The sequence below is a fragment of the Hyperolius riggenbachi genome, chromosome 9 (assembly GCF_040937935.1).
Source record: "Hyperolius riggenbachi isolate aHypRig1 chromosome 9, aHypRig1.pri, whole genome shotgun sequence".
Taxonomy (NCBI): Eukaryota; Metazoa; Chordata; class Amphibia; order Anura; family Hyperoliidae; genus Hyperolius; species Hyperolius riggenbachi.
In genome coordinates, this window is record NC_090654.1 from 119,559,620 (window position 1) to 119,575,669 (window position 16,050).

The 16,050-nt window shown below is 46.1% G+C and overlaps 1 protein-coding gene across 2 annotated transcripts in view; it reads left to right on the top strand.

Moving 5' to 3' along the window:
- Nucleotides 1-16,050, top strand: part of PLCB2 (phospholipase C beta 2) — a 377,710-nt gene that overhangs the window by 322,031 nt on the left and 39,629 nt on the right. For both annotated transcript variants that reach the window (XM_068253400.1, XM_068253401.1), the window contains exon 30: nt 8,558-8,644. In XM_068253400.1, coding sequence (XP_068109501.1) covers nt 8,558-8,644 — 87 coding nt within the window. The remainder of the gene's footprint in view (nt 1-8,557; nt 8,645-16,050) is intronic.

The following is a 16,050-nucleotide window of genomic DNA, read 5'->3' on the forward strand; positions in this document are numbered from 1 at the left end:
TGACAAAAAATAAAATCTTCTATGAACTCACCGTACTCCTAACGGAATACCTTGGGGTGTCTTCTTTCTAAAATGGGGTCATTTGTGGGGTTCCTATACTGTCCTGGCATTTTAGGGGCCCTAAACCGTGAGGAGTAGTCTTGAAATGAAATTTCTCAAAATGACCTGTGAAATCCTAAAGGTACTCATTGGACGTTGGGCCCCTTAGCGCAGTTAGGGTGCAAAAAAGTGCCACACATGTGGTATCGCCGTACTCAGGAGAAGTAGTATAATGTGTTTTGGGGTGTATTTTTACACATACCCATGCTGGGTGGGAGAAATATCTCTGTAAATGACAATCTTTTGCTTTTTTTACACAAAATTGTCCATTTACAGAGATATTTCTCCCACCCAGCATGGGTATGTGTAAAAATACACCCCAAAACACATTATACTACTTCTCCTGAGTACGGCGATACCACATGTGTGGCACTTTTTTGCACCCTAACTGCGCTAAGAGGCCCAAAGTCCAATGAGTACCTTTAGGATTTCACAGGTCATTTTGAGAAATTTCATTTCAAGACTACTCCTCACGGTTTAGGGCCCCTAAAATGCCAGGACAGTATAGGAACCCCACAAATGACCCCATTTTAGAAAGAAGACACCCCAAGGTATTCCGTTAGTAGTACGGTGAGTTCATAGAAGATTTTATTTTTTGTCACAAGTTAGCGGAAAATGACACTTTGTGAAAAAATCTAATAAAAAGCAATTTCCGCTAACTTGTGACAAAAAATAAAATCTTCTATGAACTCACCGTACTCCTAACGGAATACCTTGGGGTGTCTTCTTTCTAAAATGGGGTCATTTGTGGGGTTCCTATACTGTCCTGGCATTTTAGGGGCCCTAAACCGTGAGGAGTAGTCTTGAAATGAAATTTCTCAAAATGACCTGTGAAATCCTAAAGGTACTCATTGGACGTTAGGCCCCTTAGCGCAGTTAGGGTGCAAAAAAGTGCCACACATGTGGTATCGCCGTACTCAGGAGAAGTAGTATAATGTGTTTTGGGGTGTATTTTTACACATACCCATGCTGGGTGGGAGAAATATCTCTGTAAATGACAATCTTTTGATTTTTTTACACACAATTGTCCATTTACAGAGATATTTCTCCCACCCAGCATGGGTATGTGTAAAAATACACCCCAAAACACATTATACTACTTCTCCTGAGTACGGCGATACCACATGTGTGGCACTTTTTTGCACCCTAATTGCGCTAAGAGGCCCAAAGTCCAATGAGTACCTTTTGGATTTCACAGGTCATTTTGAGAAATTTCATTTCAAGACTACTCCTCACGGTTTAGGGCCCCTAAAATGCCAGGACAGTATAGGAACCCCACAAATGACCCCATTTTAGAAAGAAGACACCCCAAGGTATTCCGTTAGTAGTACGGTGAGTTCATAGAAGATTTTATTTTTTGTCACAAGTTAGCGGAAAATGACACTTTGTGAAAAAATCGAATAAAAAGCAATTTCCGCTAACTTGTGACAAAAATTAAAATCTTCTATGAACTCACCGTACTCCTAACGGAATACCTTGGGGTGTCTTCTTTCTAAAATGGGGTCATTTGTGGGGTTCCTATACTGTCCTGGCATTTTAGGGGCCCTAAACCGTGAGGAGTAGTCTTGAAATGAAATTTCTCAAAATGACCTGTGAAATCCTAAAGGTACTCATTGGACGTTGGGCCTCTTAGCGCAGTTAGGGTGCAAAAAAGTGCCACACATGTGGTATCGCTGTACTCAGGAGAAGTAGTATAATGTGTTTTGGGGTGTATTTTTACACATACCCATGCTGGGTGGGAGAAATATCTCTGTAAATGACAATCTTTTGATTTTTTTTACACACAATTGTCCATTTACAGAGATATTTCTCCCACCCAGCATGGGTATGTGTAAAAATACACCCCAAAACACATTAAACTACTTCTCCTGATTACGGTGGTACCACATGTGTGGCACTTTTGTGCACCCTAACTGCGCTAAGGGGCCCAAAGTCCAATGAGCACCTTCAGGCTTTACAGGGATGCTTACAATTTAGCACCCTCCCCCACTTGCCAAGACAGTTAAAAAAACCCCACAAATGACCCAATTTTGGAAAGAATACACGCTAAGGTATTCCATGAGGGCCATGGTGAGTTCATAGAAAATTTTATTTTTTGTCACAAGTTAGCGGAAAATGACATTTTGTGGAAAAAAAAAACACAATTTCTGCTAACTTGTGACAAAAAATAAAATATTCTATGAACTCACCATGCACCTAACGGAATACTTTGGGGTGTCCTCTTTCCAAAATGGCATCATTCGTGGGGTCTGTCCTGGCAATTTAGGGTCTCTGCAATCATTACATGTATGGCCAGTATTAGGAGTTTCTGCTATACGCCTTATATTGGGCATAAGGGTAATGCACTCTGGGCTGAAAGGAAAAATGAACGTCAAACAATCAATCAATCAATGTGGATGAAAAAATATCTGCCAAAAAAATTTGAAAAAAATAAAGAGGGGAAGGCGTCTGCCAGGACATAGGAGCTGCCGCCCCAAAAATCCAAACCCACCAGCTCGTATGCCCTGGCAAACCTGATTTATCCATTCACACCGATCGATGTGGATGAACAAATCATTGCCAGAGTTCTTTTTTGATACAAAGTGTTTGCCAAAGCATATGAAACCCCAACACCACTCCTCGGCCCATATGGCTCGGCAAACGTATCTTTTTGACTGCGGAGGAGAAATCTCGTCCTGCAGCGCTACATGCACCGACTTGTGTGTAAGCTGACAGACGCGCAATGTTCTGTCAGGATGCACCATCAGTGCTGCAGCTGATTGGTCGGTCTGGATAGAAAAAAGAGAGAAGAAAAAAGACAAAACAATACAAAAAGGAAGGGAAGGCGTCTGCCAGGACATAGGAGCTGCCACCCCAAAAATCCAAACCCACCAGCTCGTATGCCCTGGCAAACCTGATTTATCTATTCACACCGATCGATGTGAATGAACAAATCATTGCCAGAGTTCTTTTTTGATACAAAGTGTTTGCCAAAGCATATGAAACCCCAACACCACTCCTCGGCCCATATGCCTCGGCAAACGTATCTTTTTGACTGCGGAGGAGAAATCTCGTCCTGCAGCACTGCATGCACCGACTTGTGTGTAAGCTGACAGACGCGCAATGTTCTGTCAGGATGCACCATCAGTGCTGCAGCTGGTTAGTCGTTCGCTCGTTCCACCTGGAAGGTTATTGGATGGAAAAAGAGAAAAAAAAATACAAAAAACCCCAAAAAAACAAGCAAGCAGCAAAGCAATTACTTCATTAACATTAATAAACTTTGAACTTTTTTAATAAAAAACTTAACATTGCAAACCAAACATTAACTTCTTTGCTTACCTGTTTTTTTTGTTTTTTGTTTTTTGTTTTTTTTTAACTTACCTCCCAAGGACAAACCTCTCCTCCCCCATGGAACAATGTGCGAAGTGCAAATCGCACAGAGTTGTGGCGAAGTACATTACGCAATTTGTCCCAAGTGAAAGGAGAGGTTTCTGGCAGCCCTGTGTATTAGGGTCTCTGGAAACCCGATGTTTGGTTTCACACTGCATATTGACATATCCGGTGGGTCGAGCCCGCCGCACCGTATCGTCCAAAACAGACCTTCAGGCAATACCACAAGAGTAGCATTCGGCCTAGTAATGAACTGCGTCGCCATAGACCAACATGACTTCCGGGCCGATCGATATTGCCACAGAAGCCACGCAGTAACGTAGGCATGCACTAGCATTAAGTCAAGCACTTCCGGCGTAGGGGGAGGACCGCAAAGTGTGACTTTTGCTAGGCATTTTGCCCTAACGCATCGCAGCAGTGTGAAATAGCACTGAGAGACCCTTGTGTGCCTACCGCTGTGTGTGGAGTTCCCTACTCTCTAATAGCGTACCTGCTCGTGGTACCTCTCAAAACACTCCCCTAGGCATAGGCCAGGCTGGTCAGGACAGGTGGGACAATAAACAGTGGTGTCACGCCTTATTCCAGCCCTGCTATAGACACGACAGCGTTTTCTTCGGATTCGTTGACCTGGGGTACTCGGAATTGGATAGGCGTAATGCCTTCCATGCAGCCGGCTAGTTGCATCTTGGGGTTGGGCCACGGCACCTCCTGGATACAGGAGTTCCATCACGATCTGTTTATTAAATTGAATAAACGATCCAGTTCTCCCAGCCTTACTGTAGAGAACAAAGCTGTTGTAAATTGCCAATTGAATGAGGTAAAAAGACACTTTTTTATACCAGCGTCTTGTTTTTCGGGCAACTAAATAGGGCGCTAACCTCTGGTCATTGAAATCCACCCCTCCCATGTTAGTATTATACTCATGGACGACAAGGGGTTTTTCAATGACCTGAGTTCGCCGTTGAATTTCAACTGTCGTATCTGCGTGAATGGTGGACAGGAAGTAAACCTCCCTCTTGTCCTTCCATTTTACCGCGAGCAGGTCGTCAGCACACAAGGCGGCCCTCTGCCCCTGTTCAAGTCTGGTGGTAATGAGCCGTTGGTGGAAGCCCCGGCGACTAGGCCGCACGGTGCCACAGCATCGGATTTTTTCGATTTTTAAGTGCTGAAAGAGGGCCACACTTGTGTAATAATTGTCCACAAAAAGATGGTACCCTTTCTGGAACAAGGGTGACACCAAGTCCCACACAACCTTTCCACTGCTCCCCAGGTAGTCAGGGCATCCGACCGGCTCCAATTTTGAGTCTTTTCCCTCATAGACCCTAAAATAAGATGTATAGCCTGTGGCCCTTTCACAGAGCTTATAAAGTTTCACCCCATACCGGGCGCGCTTGCTTGGGATGTACTGTTTGATGCGAAGGCGCCCGGTAAAGCGTATGAGGGACTCGTCTACGCATATGTCCTGGTCAGGGGTATAAGCATCTGCAAATCTGGATGACAGGTGGTCTATGAGGGGTCGAATTTTGTGGAGCCGGTCAAAAGCAGAGTGGTCACTTCGATGACAGGTTTCGTTGTTATTGAAGTGCAGGAAGCGCAGGATGTTCTCAAATCGTGTCCTGGACATGGCAGCAGAGTACAGGGGAACATGATATGCTGGGTCCGTAGACCAATAAGACCGCAACACATTCTGCTTTACTAGTCCCGTGTGAAGGAGAAGGCCCAAAAAAATTTTCATTTCGGAAACTTGGACTGGTTTCCACCGAAAAGGCTGGGCAAGGAACTTTTCCGGATTGGCGGTTATATATTGTGTGGCCTTACGGTTGGTCTCTGCCACAATTAAGTCTAAGAGATCCTGGGTGAAGAACAGATAGAAAACGTCTAGGGCCGATCCTAGATTATCTGTCTCCACCTGGACTCCAGACTGGGCGGTGAAAGGGGGAAGTACGGGTGCGGCGGAATCAGGGGATTGCCAATTTGGGTTTGCCAGCACCTCTGGTAAACTAGGGGTAGTACGGGACTGTCTTCTTGGTGGCTGCGACTGGGATCTTACTGCACGTGCCACCGAACCAGTTTCAACTTCCATGCTGGTGCTCGCCACTTCACCAGGGTCTACGGAAGTACTAGTGCTAGGTCCAGGAGATGTTGTGCTGCTGGTGCCTGCCCCACCATGAAATCTCAGACCAGCACGAACACCACTCTGCTGCCCTTGAGGCCGATCCTGCGCCACCTGCGGTCCAACAACATGGGGTGTGGTACGCCTGGCTTTAGCCGGGACCTCAACCTCGTCATCACTATCGGTCAGTGAGCCACTGCTCAATTCAGGTTCAAACTCTGACCCGGAAGATTCGTCGAATGAGGCGTCCCAATCGTCCTCATCCGACTGGGCCATGTACCTGAGAACCTCATCATCGGAATACCCCTTTCTTGCCATGGTGGTCTGCTAAATTTAGGGGGTATTCCTCTGAGACTACCCAGAAAAAAAGAGCACCTACCTAGCAAAAGGGAGTATTTGAGAGGTAGAAAGCTGTGGTCACTGAGTTTTGATAAAAAAATAAATCAAAACTGAGGTTTACAGTGCCACAGCTATTGTATAGTGTTTTTTGCAGTGATCAGAAAAAAAATTCTGTCACTGCGGTGGGGCGGGCTGAACGCAAGTGCAGGCGAACGATCAGGCCTGATCGGGCAAACACTGCGTTTTTTTGTGGATCCTAGTGACCCTAATAGATCTGACTGCGATCAGTAATGATCACTTACAGATACTATATAGAACCAATGTTGATTAGCGACAGTGATGACGCTAATTAGTGACTGTGGTGCAGTGGGCTGAGCACTAACTGACACAAAGGGGCCTAGCTAACTGGCCTAACTGCTAACACTAGTGATACTAAAAAAGTGATAGTTTTCACTGATCACTGTTTTTAGATCACTAGGATAGTGACAGGGGGGTGGTGGTGAGTGGGGAATCAGAGGCAATCAGAAACAATCACAGGACAATCAAAGGCAATCACAGGGCAATCGCAGGCCAATTACAAGGCACTCAATTCACGGGACAACCAAAGCCAAACACGGGACAATCAAAGCCAATCACGGGCCAATCAAACCAATCACGGCACAATCAAAGCCAATCACGGGACAATCAAAGCCAATCACAGGCCAATCACAGGGCAATCACAGGGCAATCAAAGCCGATCACGGGACAATCAAAGCCGATTACGGGACAATCAAAGCCGATCACGGGACAATCAAAACCAATCACAGGCCAATCAAAGCCAATCACAGGCTAATCAAAGCCAATCACAGGCCAATCACGGGACAATCAAAGCCAATCACGGGACAATCAAATACAATTACAGCACAATGAAATTGAATGTCAGCACAATACAAATACAATTACAGCACAATCAAATACAATGCACTGGGAAGGTGATTGGGGGGGAGGGGGGGGGGGGTCTGAGGGCGATCAGAGGGTGTGGGGGGTTGACTAGGTGCCCGCACGGGGCAGGCTGGGTCCTGATCTGGTGGGTGGCAGACACGGGGTGACGATAGGAGATCAGTGAGGGATTACAGGGGAGAATAGATGTAAACAATGCACTGGGGAGGTTATCAGCAGGGGGGGTCTGAGGGCAATCTGAGGGTCTGGGTGGGTGATCAGGTGCCCCCAAGGGACAGTTTAGGGTCTGCTCTGATGGGTGGTGGTGACAAGGGGTGATAGGCAGGTGATAGACAGGTGATCAGTGGGTAAGGCAGCTGTATACAAACGTATACAGTATACAGGGGGGTGGTCTGGGGGGTGGTCTGGGGGGATCTGAGGGTGGGGGGTGATCAGGGGATCCTAGGGGGCAGTTAGGGACCTAACCTAGGGGATAGCGTCGCTAGATAGTGACAGGGAGTGATTGATGGGGTTTTATGGGGGTGATTGGGTGCTAACAGTGGTGTGCTGGGGTGGTCAGGGGGGGTTCTGAGGGCTGGGGTGGGTGATCGGGTGGTCTGTGTGGGGCAAAGTGTGCTGTTTCTACTTATCCGATAGGGCTGCCGTCCTCTCTGATGGTCGCACGACGAGTGACCATCAGCGGAGGAGGCAGCCAGTATAATACACTTTGTTACAATAACAAAGTGTATTATACACTCTGATTGGCCGGATCGCGCAAGTTTGAAACCCGCCGGCGCTGCTGATTGGCCGGCGGGTTTCCGAGTAGGGTGGGCGGAGCCTATTGCCGGCGGCGATCGCGTCATTGATGACGCGATCGCCGCACAGCCACCGCTGATGCCGCCCCCGCCAATGGGCGTATTGCGGTCGTTTGGGCCCGGACTTTGCCGCCGCCCATCGGCTGGGGGCGGTCCTCAAGTGGTTAAACAAAAAACATTTTTTGTTACAGCTGATACTAATCCTAAAATACATCTGCACTGTTTTCACTTCCTGATTCATGGAAGCAGACATATGGTTTACATCCTGTGCTTTCAAATGAGCTTATCTGCCATCTCTGCCATGTCAGTCATGTGACACAGGGGAGATCAAATTACAACTTATGATTATGCATGGATGAGGGGGAATTAGACAGGCTAAACTCCCTAAATACATACAGGGTGCATTTCGCTATGTTTTCCTTCTGTCCTGTGCAAGAGGTCAGGTCCACTTGAAAAAGAAAAAAACATAGCAGAGGTCTCCCCCACCTGAACAATACCAGCCTGTATGGTCCATGACATGCAGGGACGGATCTAGGGGGGGGGGGGGGGGGGGCAGGGGGGTATCTTGCCCCAGACGCAGTTTATTGAATTCTTAAAAAGGCGGCAACATTTGAATGGGGAATGGCAGTTTAGGCACCAAAACCTGACCTTTAGGTGCCAAAACTGGATGGGGAATGGCAGTTTAGGCACCAAAACCTGACCTTTAGCCGCCAAAACCTGGCCTTGCCCCAGGCGCAACTTGGTCTAGATCCGTCCCTGATGACATGGGTGTAATTGCAAAATAGGAGCTGAAATCCTTCCCATCTCTTTTAAAGCACCCTTGTCCATGTCAAGAAGCTCATCCCTGCCTCATGCTTGATGTTCTGCATTTCTGCACCACTAAACTGGAGTTATGATTTTATAGGTTACTGATAAATGGAGCGCCCAGCAACAGAAATTAGAAGAAAAGCAGAATGAGGGGCTTCAAAAAATCAAAGAGAAAGGAGAGCAGGTAACCAGGGCTTGTGTTCTTCTACATTTGTTCACACTAAGAAAAGTTTTGTAAATGTTTTCCCTTTGTCCTCTGTGGTAATTGCTGCTTCATTAGAACTTTACAGCCTGTTCTCTCTAGGAGGACAACAAAAGCTTTTATTTATTTTTTTTGCTACAGATTTTGTCAATTTTCACTCCAGCATTTGTCCTGATACTGAGAACATATTGATTAATGTATGACTGCATGTGATACAGAAATGGTTAAAATACGCTTATATTTAAACAAACAAACAAAAATTAATTTTCAAATTTCCAAAATTTACAGCTAAAAAGTTGTACTAATAGACAGGGTCTTCTTACTATAAGAGATTAGGGATGGTCAATGAGATGCAAATAATTCTAAGTTGATGCAGGAGTATGCAAATTAAAACTGAACCAACTGAATTCCACCTTGGTCAAAATGGATTGGTCTATTATCAAGCTGCAGAAATTGGCATACCATATTTACATAAACCTGCTTCATCTTATTTGCATGCAATTGACCATCCCTATAAGATATGTGTGTATGCGCCTAGTGGTGAAGCAGCTCCTTGCCCTCTTATGGTTTACTCCCATGTGAAATAAGAAAGTGCCATCCATCACCAGGTAGCCATGATGACAAAGTTTGATTGCGTCAGAGCCTGTAAGAGTAAGGACCAATGTAAGTAATCCTATGAAAAAGGTGGTACTGTTACCAGTATGGGAATGCTGCAGAGGCATAGCAAGCTAGTGCAGTATATCTAGTCTGTGGAAAGGTTGTCAGGCTTAGGCAATTAGATTTTATGCAGAGGCTCTCCAAGGCCAAACATCTCAGTGAATAAGGGGTAATACACCCTGATGGCTGATAGATGTTACTTTCGCTGTCTCTTTACATGTCATCTGCTACCATATTTAGCTCACGTTAGTAAATGGCATGTCATAGCACTTGTGCACCATAGCAACTGATATCCATCTAGGTGAGTCAACACCTGTCACATTTCTAACCCCATGATAAATGTATGGTTGTCATACATTCAACAACAGAAGGCCTCAGTCACCAGTATGTATGCTTTCACTTAGTTACCTGTACAGGACAGGAGTGGCAGTTGGTCAGTGGTAATGTGGCAGAACAACCACACATATACTGCAAAGCTCAAGCATGCCTATGAATTACTTGAAGAGAACACAAAGCGTAGAAACCGAGAGCACAAAATATAGTGCAGTATATATGAAACAAGGGTGGTTTCAAATTGCATAAAGTAGAGTGATACGTACAAGAGAAGGTAGTGAGAAAAAACTTGACCCCATTCAGGCTAAAAGATTTATGGAAGCACGGAGTAACACCCCTCCACTGAGGGTCAATAGGCAGTGTAATTATTTTTTTACCAATTTCTTAAATTGCAGCCACAGTATGTGAGGCCTGAAAAATTGGGTAATTACCTGCCTAAACCATTGTTCTTGCAACCACACTGGAGGCCTGAAAAAATTGGCAATTATCTGCCAACATTTTTTTCAAATTTCAGCCTCAGTATGAGACAGATGTCATAAAAATTGGGCAATTACCTGCCGAATAAGTATCTAAATGTCAGTCTCTGTGTAAGAGTAACTGGCTTTTGCCAGGGTAATAATACTAATATTTTGTTTCAGTACAGCCAATCGAAGTAGGACCAAATAAGATACTGGGTGCTATGCTGTTGGTAGAGCAGGATAGCTATGCCTGTGGCCATGGCGGACATGAGGCCTGGTTAATAATGCATAATAATTGTCCGTGGTGTAACCCTCTGACATACATGCCTTGCTCCTTTTTATAAATGTCAAGCAATGGACACACTAGCGTTGTGCTAGGTGACTTCACTTGTCTGTCACAATCCCTCCAGCTGCACTGAATGTCCTTTCTGACAGGACACTAGAGGTGTGGCAAGCTAAAAGCTCCATTGTAAATTGTGCCATTTCTGGGCAAAGGTCAAGCCTGCACACCCAAAAGTCCAGAGGTTCCTTGGTCCTCAGAATGTCCACAGTGATTGTTAACCCAAGGTACAGTAGTTGGATACCTGTTGGTCGAGGCGTTCCCTAAGGGTAGATCCAGAAGCACTCTGCTGAGGCATTGTACAAAAGAAGGACCTCATATTGGACATAACTGGCACATCACCCTTAGCAGCAATTCACCCTGTTCTTGCAGGCAGGGGAGTGTTACTGGCTCCTCTTTATCTGGAAATGGCTCTTTCTGTGCCACCACCATGAAAAGCGAAATATAGCATCTGTCTCCGCTTGGTATGGAAGTGCTGCATTTTGGCCACCCTCTGTGATTCTGGTACCATCCCCCCCCCATTTTATTTTTGTACCGAGGGTCTAATAAAGATGCCACCCAGTACAGGTCTGTGTCCTTCATTGTGTTCCTTCCTCAGACACGTCAGCATGAACTGCCACATTCTAATGAGGTGTGTGATACAGGGCTCCAGATCCTGTTCCTCATCCAGGGTAAATCATCCACTACCATTTGTTCCTCCCAGTTATGAACAAGACCAGGGTCCCCCGAGAGCACTTATTGCTTTTCCTCAACAAAGCCGCCATTCTCCTCCTCTGACTCCTCTTCAGACTCCTCCCTGTCCCCAGGTACAGCAGATGATGAAATAGCCCCCTCTCCAATTTACAACAGCATGAAATTCCTCCTTCTCTCGTTTCCACTCATCCACAGCCTGGTTAAGGACATGTTGCATGGCATGCTCCAGAAAAAAACATGTACGGCATTATGTCACTGATGGTGCCTTCGCTGTGACTGACCAAATTAGTGGTTTCCTCAAAAGGATGTCAATCTGCAGGCGTCACACATGAGCACACATTGCCTTGGAAAAAAAATACCCCATCTCCCCAGAGACTGTCCTACTAGCCAGTGCACACAGGTACTCATTAACTGCACGTTGTAGCTGGTACAGCCGATCAGAAATAAGCAGCATCAAAGTCCATTGGGTGGGACTGTCGCAAGTAAGGTGTCTCATGGGAATTTTGTATTACGACTTAATATCAGAAAGTTGAGCCATGGTCGTGTAGGACTCCCTGGAATCTGGGGTACTTGTCCACGAAGCATTGCACAATCAAGGTGGGGGGAGTGGCTCAGGTGTTGTTCATGTCTGATTGGCCGACCTGCTCCCATGTGACTTCGGGGTGAAGGGTAAAAAAAATGGCTCTAAAGTAAAGTTTCAAATGGCCTGTATAGTTTGTGTAACTCACAAATGGGTGTTCTGCCATCACAAAGTAAGGAAAGTATCAAACCCCTTTTAAATGTAAGTATAGAATTTGCCATAATTACATCCTTAGCCACTCTTAATGTGAAAAATACCCTTTCTAAATAGGTGGTAAAATTTCCTTTCCTCCATGCACAGGTCATGTCCTCTTGTTCTTTCCACACACTTAGGGATAAACATTATTTGTTGACCTTGGATGTATTTATACATGTAAATAAGATCACCTCCGAGTAATCTCTTTTCCAAGCAAAATAAGACCAGTGTATCTAACCTTTCTTAGCAAGTGAGACTTTCTGTAATTTAGTTGTAATTTAGTTGCCCATTTGTGTATCCGTTCTACATTGTGGTGCCCAAAACACTATCCTCTACTTGAGACGTGACCTCACAAGTGATTTATACAGAGCCAGTAGTTTATAAGCATCTCATGATTTCATCTCCCCTTTTTTGCATCCCAGAATTGTATTTGCTTTAGCTACTGCTGCTTGGCATTGAATATAGTTCTTCAACTTTTTGGCAACCAGTATCCCCAAGTCCTTCTCCAAGTCTGATGTCCCCATCCACATACCATTTATTTTATAGGGTGCATTGCCACTGGCACCTGTCTTTCTGTACTCCAGTTACTGTGTTGTTGACGTTTCGGATACACCTTAAACCTAAATAATTGCAAACTATAACAATGAATATTTACAATCTTGTATGACCTAGACTATAGTACTTGTTGATCTTAATTATCTAAAATACTATAATTTAAACTAAACATACCAGTATATTTTAGCGTTTGTTTTGTGCAAATATAAGAAGCGTTCTGAAAACGTTTTAATAATTGGTTTGATGTGCTTGGATTATGTGTGCAAAAAGATTTCTGGCACTGAAGCTGTTAATGTGACCTTCAAAGCTGCTTCCTGTGTGATTATCCTTGTTTCCAGCACAGGATTCCTATGTCAGCCCTGCTGTGATTTATAATAATCATTTTCTTCTTTCTGCCGAAGCAGTGAGGGAATCATAAACATGTGGAAGGCTGTGACACATCCTATTATGATGAAGGCACCTTATTTATAGAGATATCAGACTGCAATCTGCTAGTGACACCTGCATTTAATAGGTTTCAACAAAATATGACTCAGTACCAGCCAAAGATTATGCACTATGCAATTCCATGCAATGTTTTGTTGCGCTAACATTAAATAATCTCTTTATTACCATCTTGTGTCTTCATATGATCTCAGACATCTTCTGTCATCCACTGAAAGCCAGTCTAATTGCAAGTCCTCTCCTCGGTTGGCCAAGGCATAAGCTGCTTGCAGCATTTAATTAACATTGTCTTGGTCCTAGTCTGCTGATGTTATACATCTCTAGGTAAAGGTCAGCGACAATCAAATTTCTTACCTAATGCAGCCCTGGATGGTTCCAAATGTCAGACCTATCATTGCACATTTTTTATTATTTTTCTTTTTTAATATGCATATTTGATCGGCAATCCTGATTCTGGTTTTGCTACCAAGTGCATGCAGACAAGGCCGGTTCTCTCATGAAGCAAGGTGAAACATTTGCATCAGGTGCAGAGATTACAGGGGCAGCATGTTTGTACTGTGTTTACACTAACAGCATGCAGTCAGAGTAGGAGAAGCAAGAGGCAACCGAGGTGAAGAGGTCCTGATTGGAGAAAAGCAGCTTATTGCGATGTGGGAGGAGTCTGACAGTGAGGATGGGGGAGGCAGGAGAGCAGCAGTGTTTTATTTGACTTGCACTTCAGAAAGTGGCACTGCTGTTCAGACTGAGGAGGAATGGAGGATGGCTGAGGGTGACTCACAGCCAGCCAGTGTGTTGAGCTGCAGCATGTCATGTGAGAACATTAAATGAAATAAAGTGAATTGTCGGGTGCTGTGCGATCCTTCCAAATCAGGGGCTGCATCCTCACAAGTTTGCCTCAGGCAGCAAAAAGTCTAGAACCAGCCCTGCGTGCAGAGTGGGATTTTAGACTTTTCTGACTATGGAGCGAATTTTCATTTCTAGCCTATGATCCCCATTGGTCTGCACAAATGAGCTAAATGATTGCCATTAAAGAGTAAAGCTTTGTACACATGCTAGACCAAGGCTTTTCAACCTGTGGTACATGTACCATCGGTGGTACTTTGCTGTTGGCCAGGTGGTACACATCAGGTTTGCCTGCCACTTTATTGCCCGCATGCCACTTGTCCTGGTCCTGCCTCCACAAAGTTTGGCTCCTCCCTCACTCCTTGCTGTGCTGCTCTGCAGCATACTTCAGACCTCAGATCAGTGGGGAAGAGCCAGCCAGGCAAATAATGCACAGTAATGGCGCAGATACAGAATGGGACATCACTGCTCACTTCCTGTATTTTACATATACGCGCCGTTACCATGCACTGCTTGCCTGACTGTCACTTCTCTGCGGCTGGCTTACCGATGATCTGAGGTGTGAACTATTCCGCAGGGCAGCACAGCAAGGAGTGAGCAAGGGGGGAGCCGAACTTTGTGGTGAGTCAATGCCTAGCTCTCAGCTCTCTGATGGTGGGACTAGGCTACCTATAATAATGCGGGGGGGGGGGGGGGGGGCGGGGCGAGCACTGTAATAACAGTATATAGCGGTGCACAATCAGTAACTTCGGCGCCATCAGAAGACAGTGCTGAAGTTGCTTTTAAAACACTGTAATTCGGCTTCCAGCAATAGCCGTATACCAGCTGTATCCTGCGCCCAAGTCTCCCGGGCTGGCAGTTCATATGTATGCGGGGGAGGGGAAAGAGAGGAACTTGCAAGGCTACCTATATTGGCAATCTACCTACAGATTGCCAATACTGACAACATGTAGGCTTGCAATCTAATTGTAGTGGGTTTCCCCACCAATGCCTCCTACTTTTCCCCTCCCATATGCCCTCTTCTTTTCTTAACCACTTCCCGACCGCCTAACGCACAGAGGCGGTCGGGAAGTGGACCCCGCAAGGACCAGCTCATGCCCAAAGGCGGCGGTCCTTTTAGGAGCATGGGCGGCGACTGGCTCCGCCCCCCTCACGCTGTAACCCGCCGGCCGTTCGGAAGCGCCGGCGGGTTACTAGCACGCGGATCGCCGCATACAAAGTGTATAATACACTTTGTAATGTTTACAAAGTGTATTATACAGGCTGCCTCCTGCCCTGGTGGTCCCAGTGTCCGAGGGACCACCAGGGCAGGCTGCAGCCACCCTAGTCTGCACCCAAGCATACTGATTTTCCCCCCCCCCCTGCCCCCTGATCGCCCACAGCACCCCTCAGGACCCCCCCTGCCCACCCCCCAGACCACTGTTTGCACCCAATCACCCCCCTAATCACCCATCAATCACTCCCTGTCACTATCTGTCAGCGCTATTTTTTTTATCCCCCCCCTGCCCCCTGCTCCCTCCTGATCACCCCCCCCCCCCACCCCTCAGATTCTCCCCAGACCCCCCCCCCCCCCTGTGCACTGTATGCATCTATCCCCCCTGATCACCTGTCAATTACCTGTCAATCACCCATCAATCATCCATCAATCACCCCCTGTCACTGCCACCCATCAATCAGCCCCTAACCTGCCCCTTGCGGGCAATCTGATCACCCACCCACACCAATAGATCGCCCGCAGATACGACGTCAGATCACCTCCCAAGTGCAGTGTTTACATCTGTTCTCTACCCTAAACACCCACTAATTACCCATCAATCACCCATCAATCACCCCCTATCACCACCTGTCACTGTTACCCATCAGATCAGACCCTAATCTGCCCCTTGCGGGCACCCAATCACCCGCCTACACGCTCAGATTGCCCTCAGACCCCCCTTATCAATTCGCCAGTGCAATATTTACATCTGTTCTTCCCTGTAATAACCCACTGATCACCTGTCAATCACCTGTCAATCACCCATCAATCATCCCCTGTCACTGCCACCCATCAATCACCCCCTTTCACTGCCACCCATCAATCAGCCCCTAAATTGCCCCTTGCGGGCAATCTGATCACCCACCCACACCAATAGATCGCCTGCAGATCCGACGTCCGATCACCTCCCAAGTGCAGTGTTTACATCTGTTCTCTACCCTAAACACCCACTAATTACCCATCAATCACCCATCTATCACCCCCTATCACCACCTGTCACTGTTACCCATCAGATCAGACCCTAATCTGCCCCTT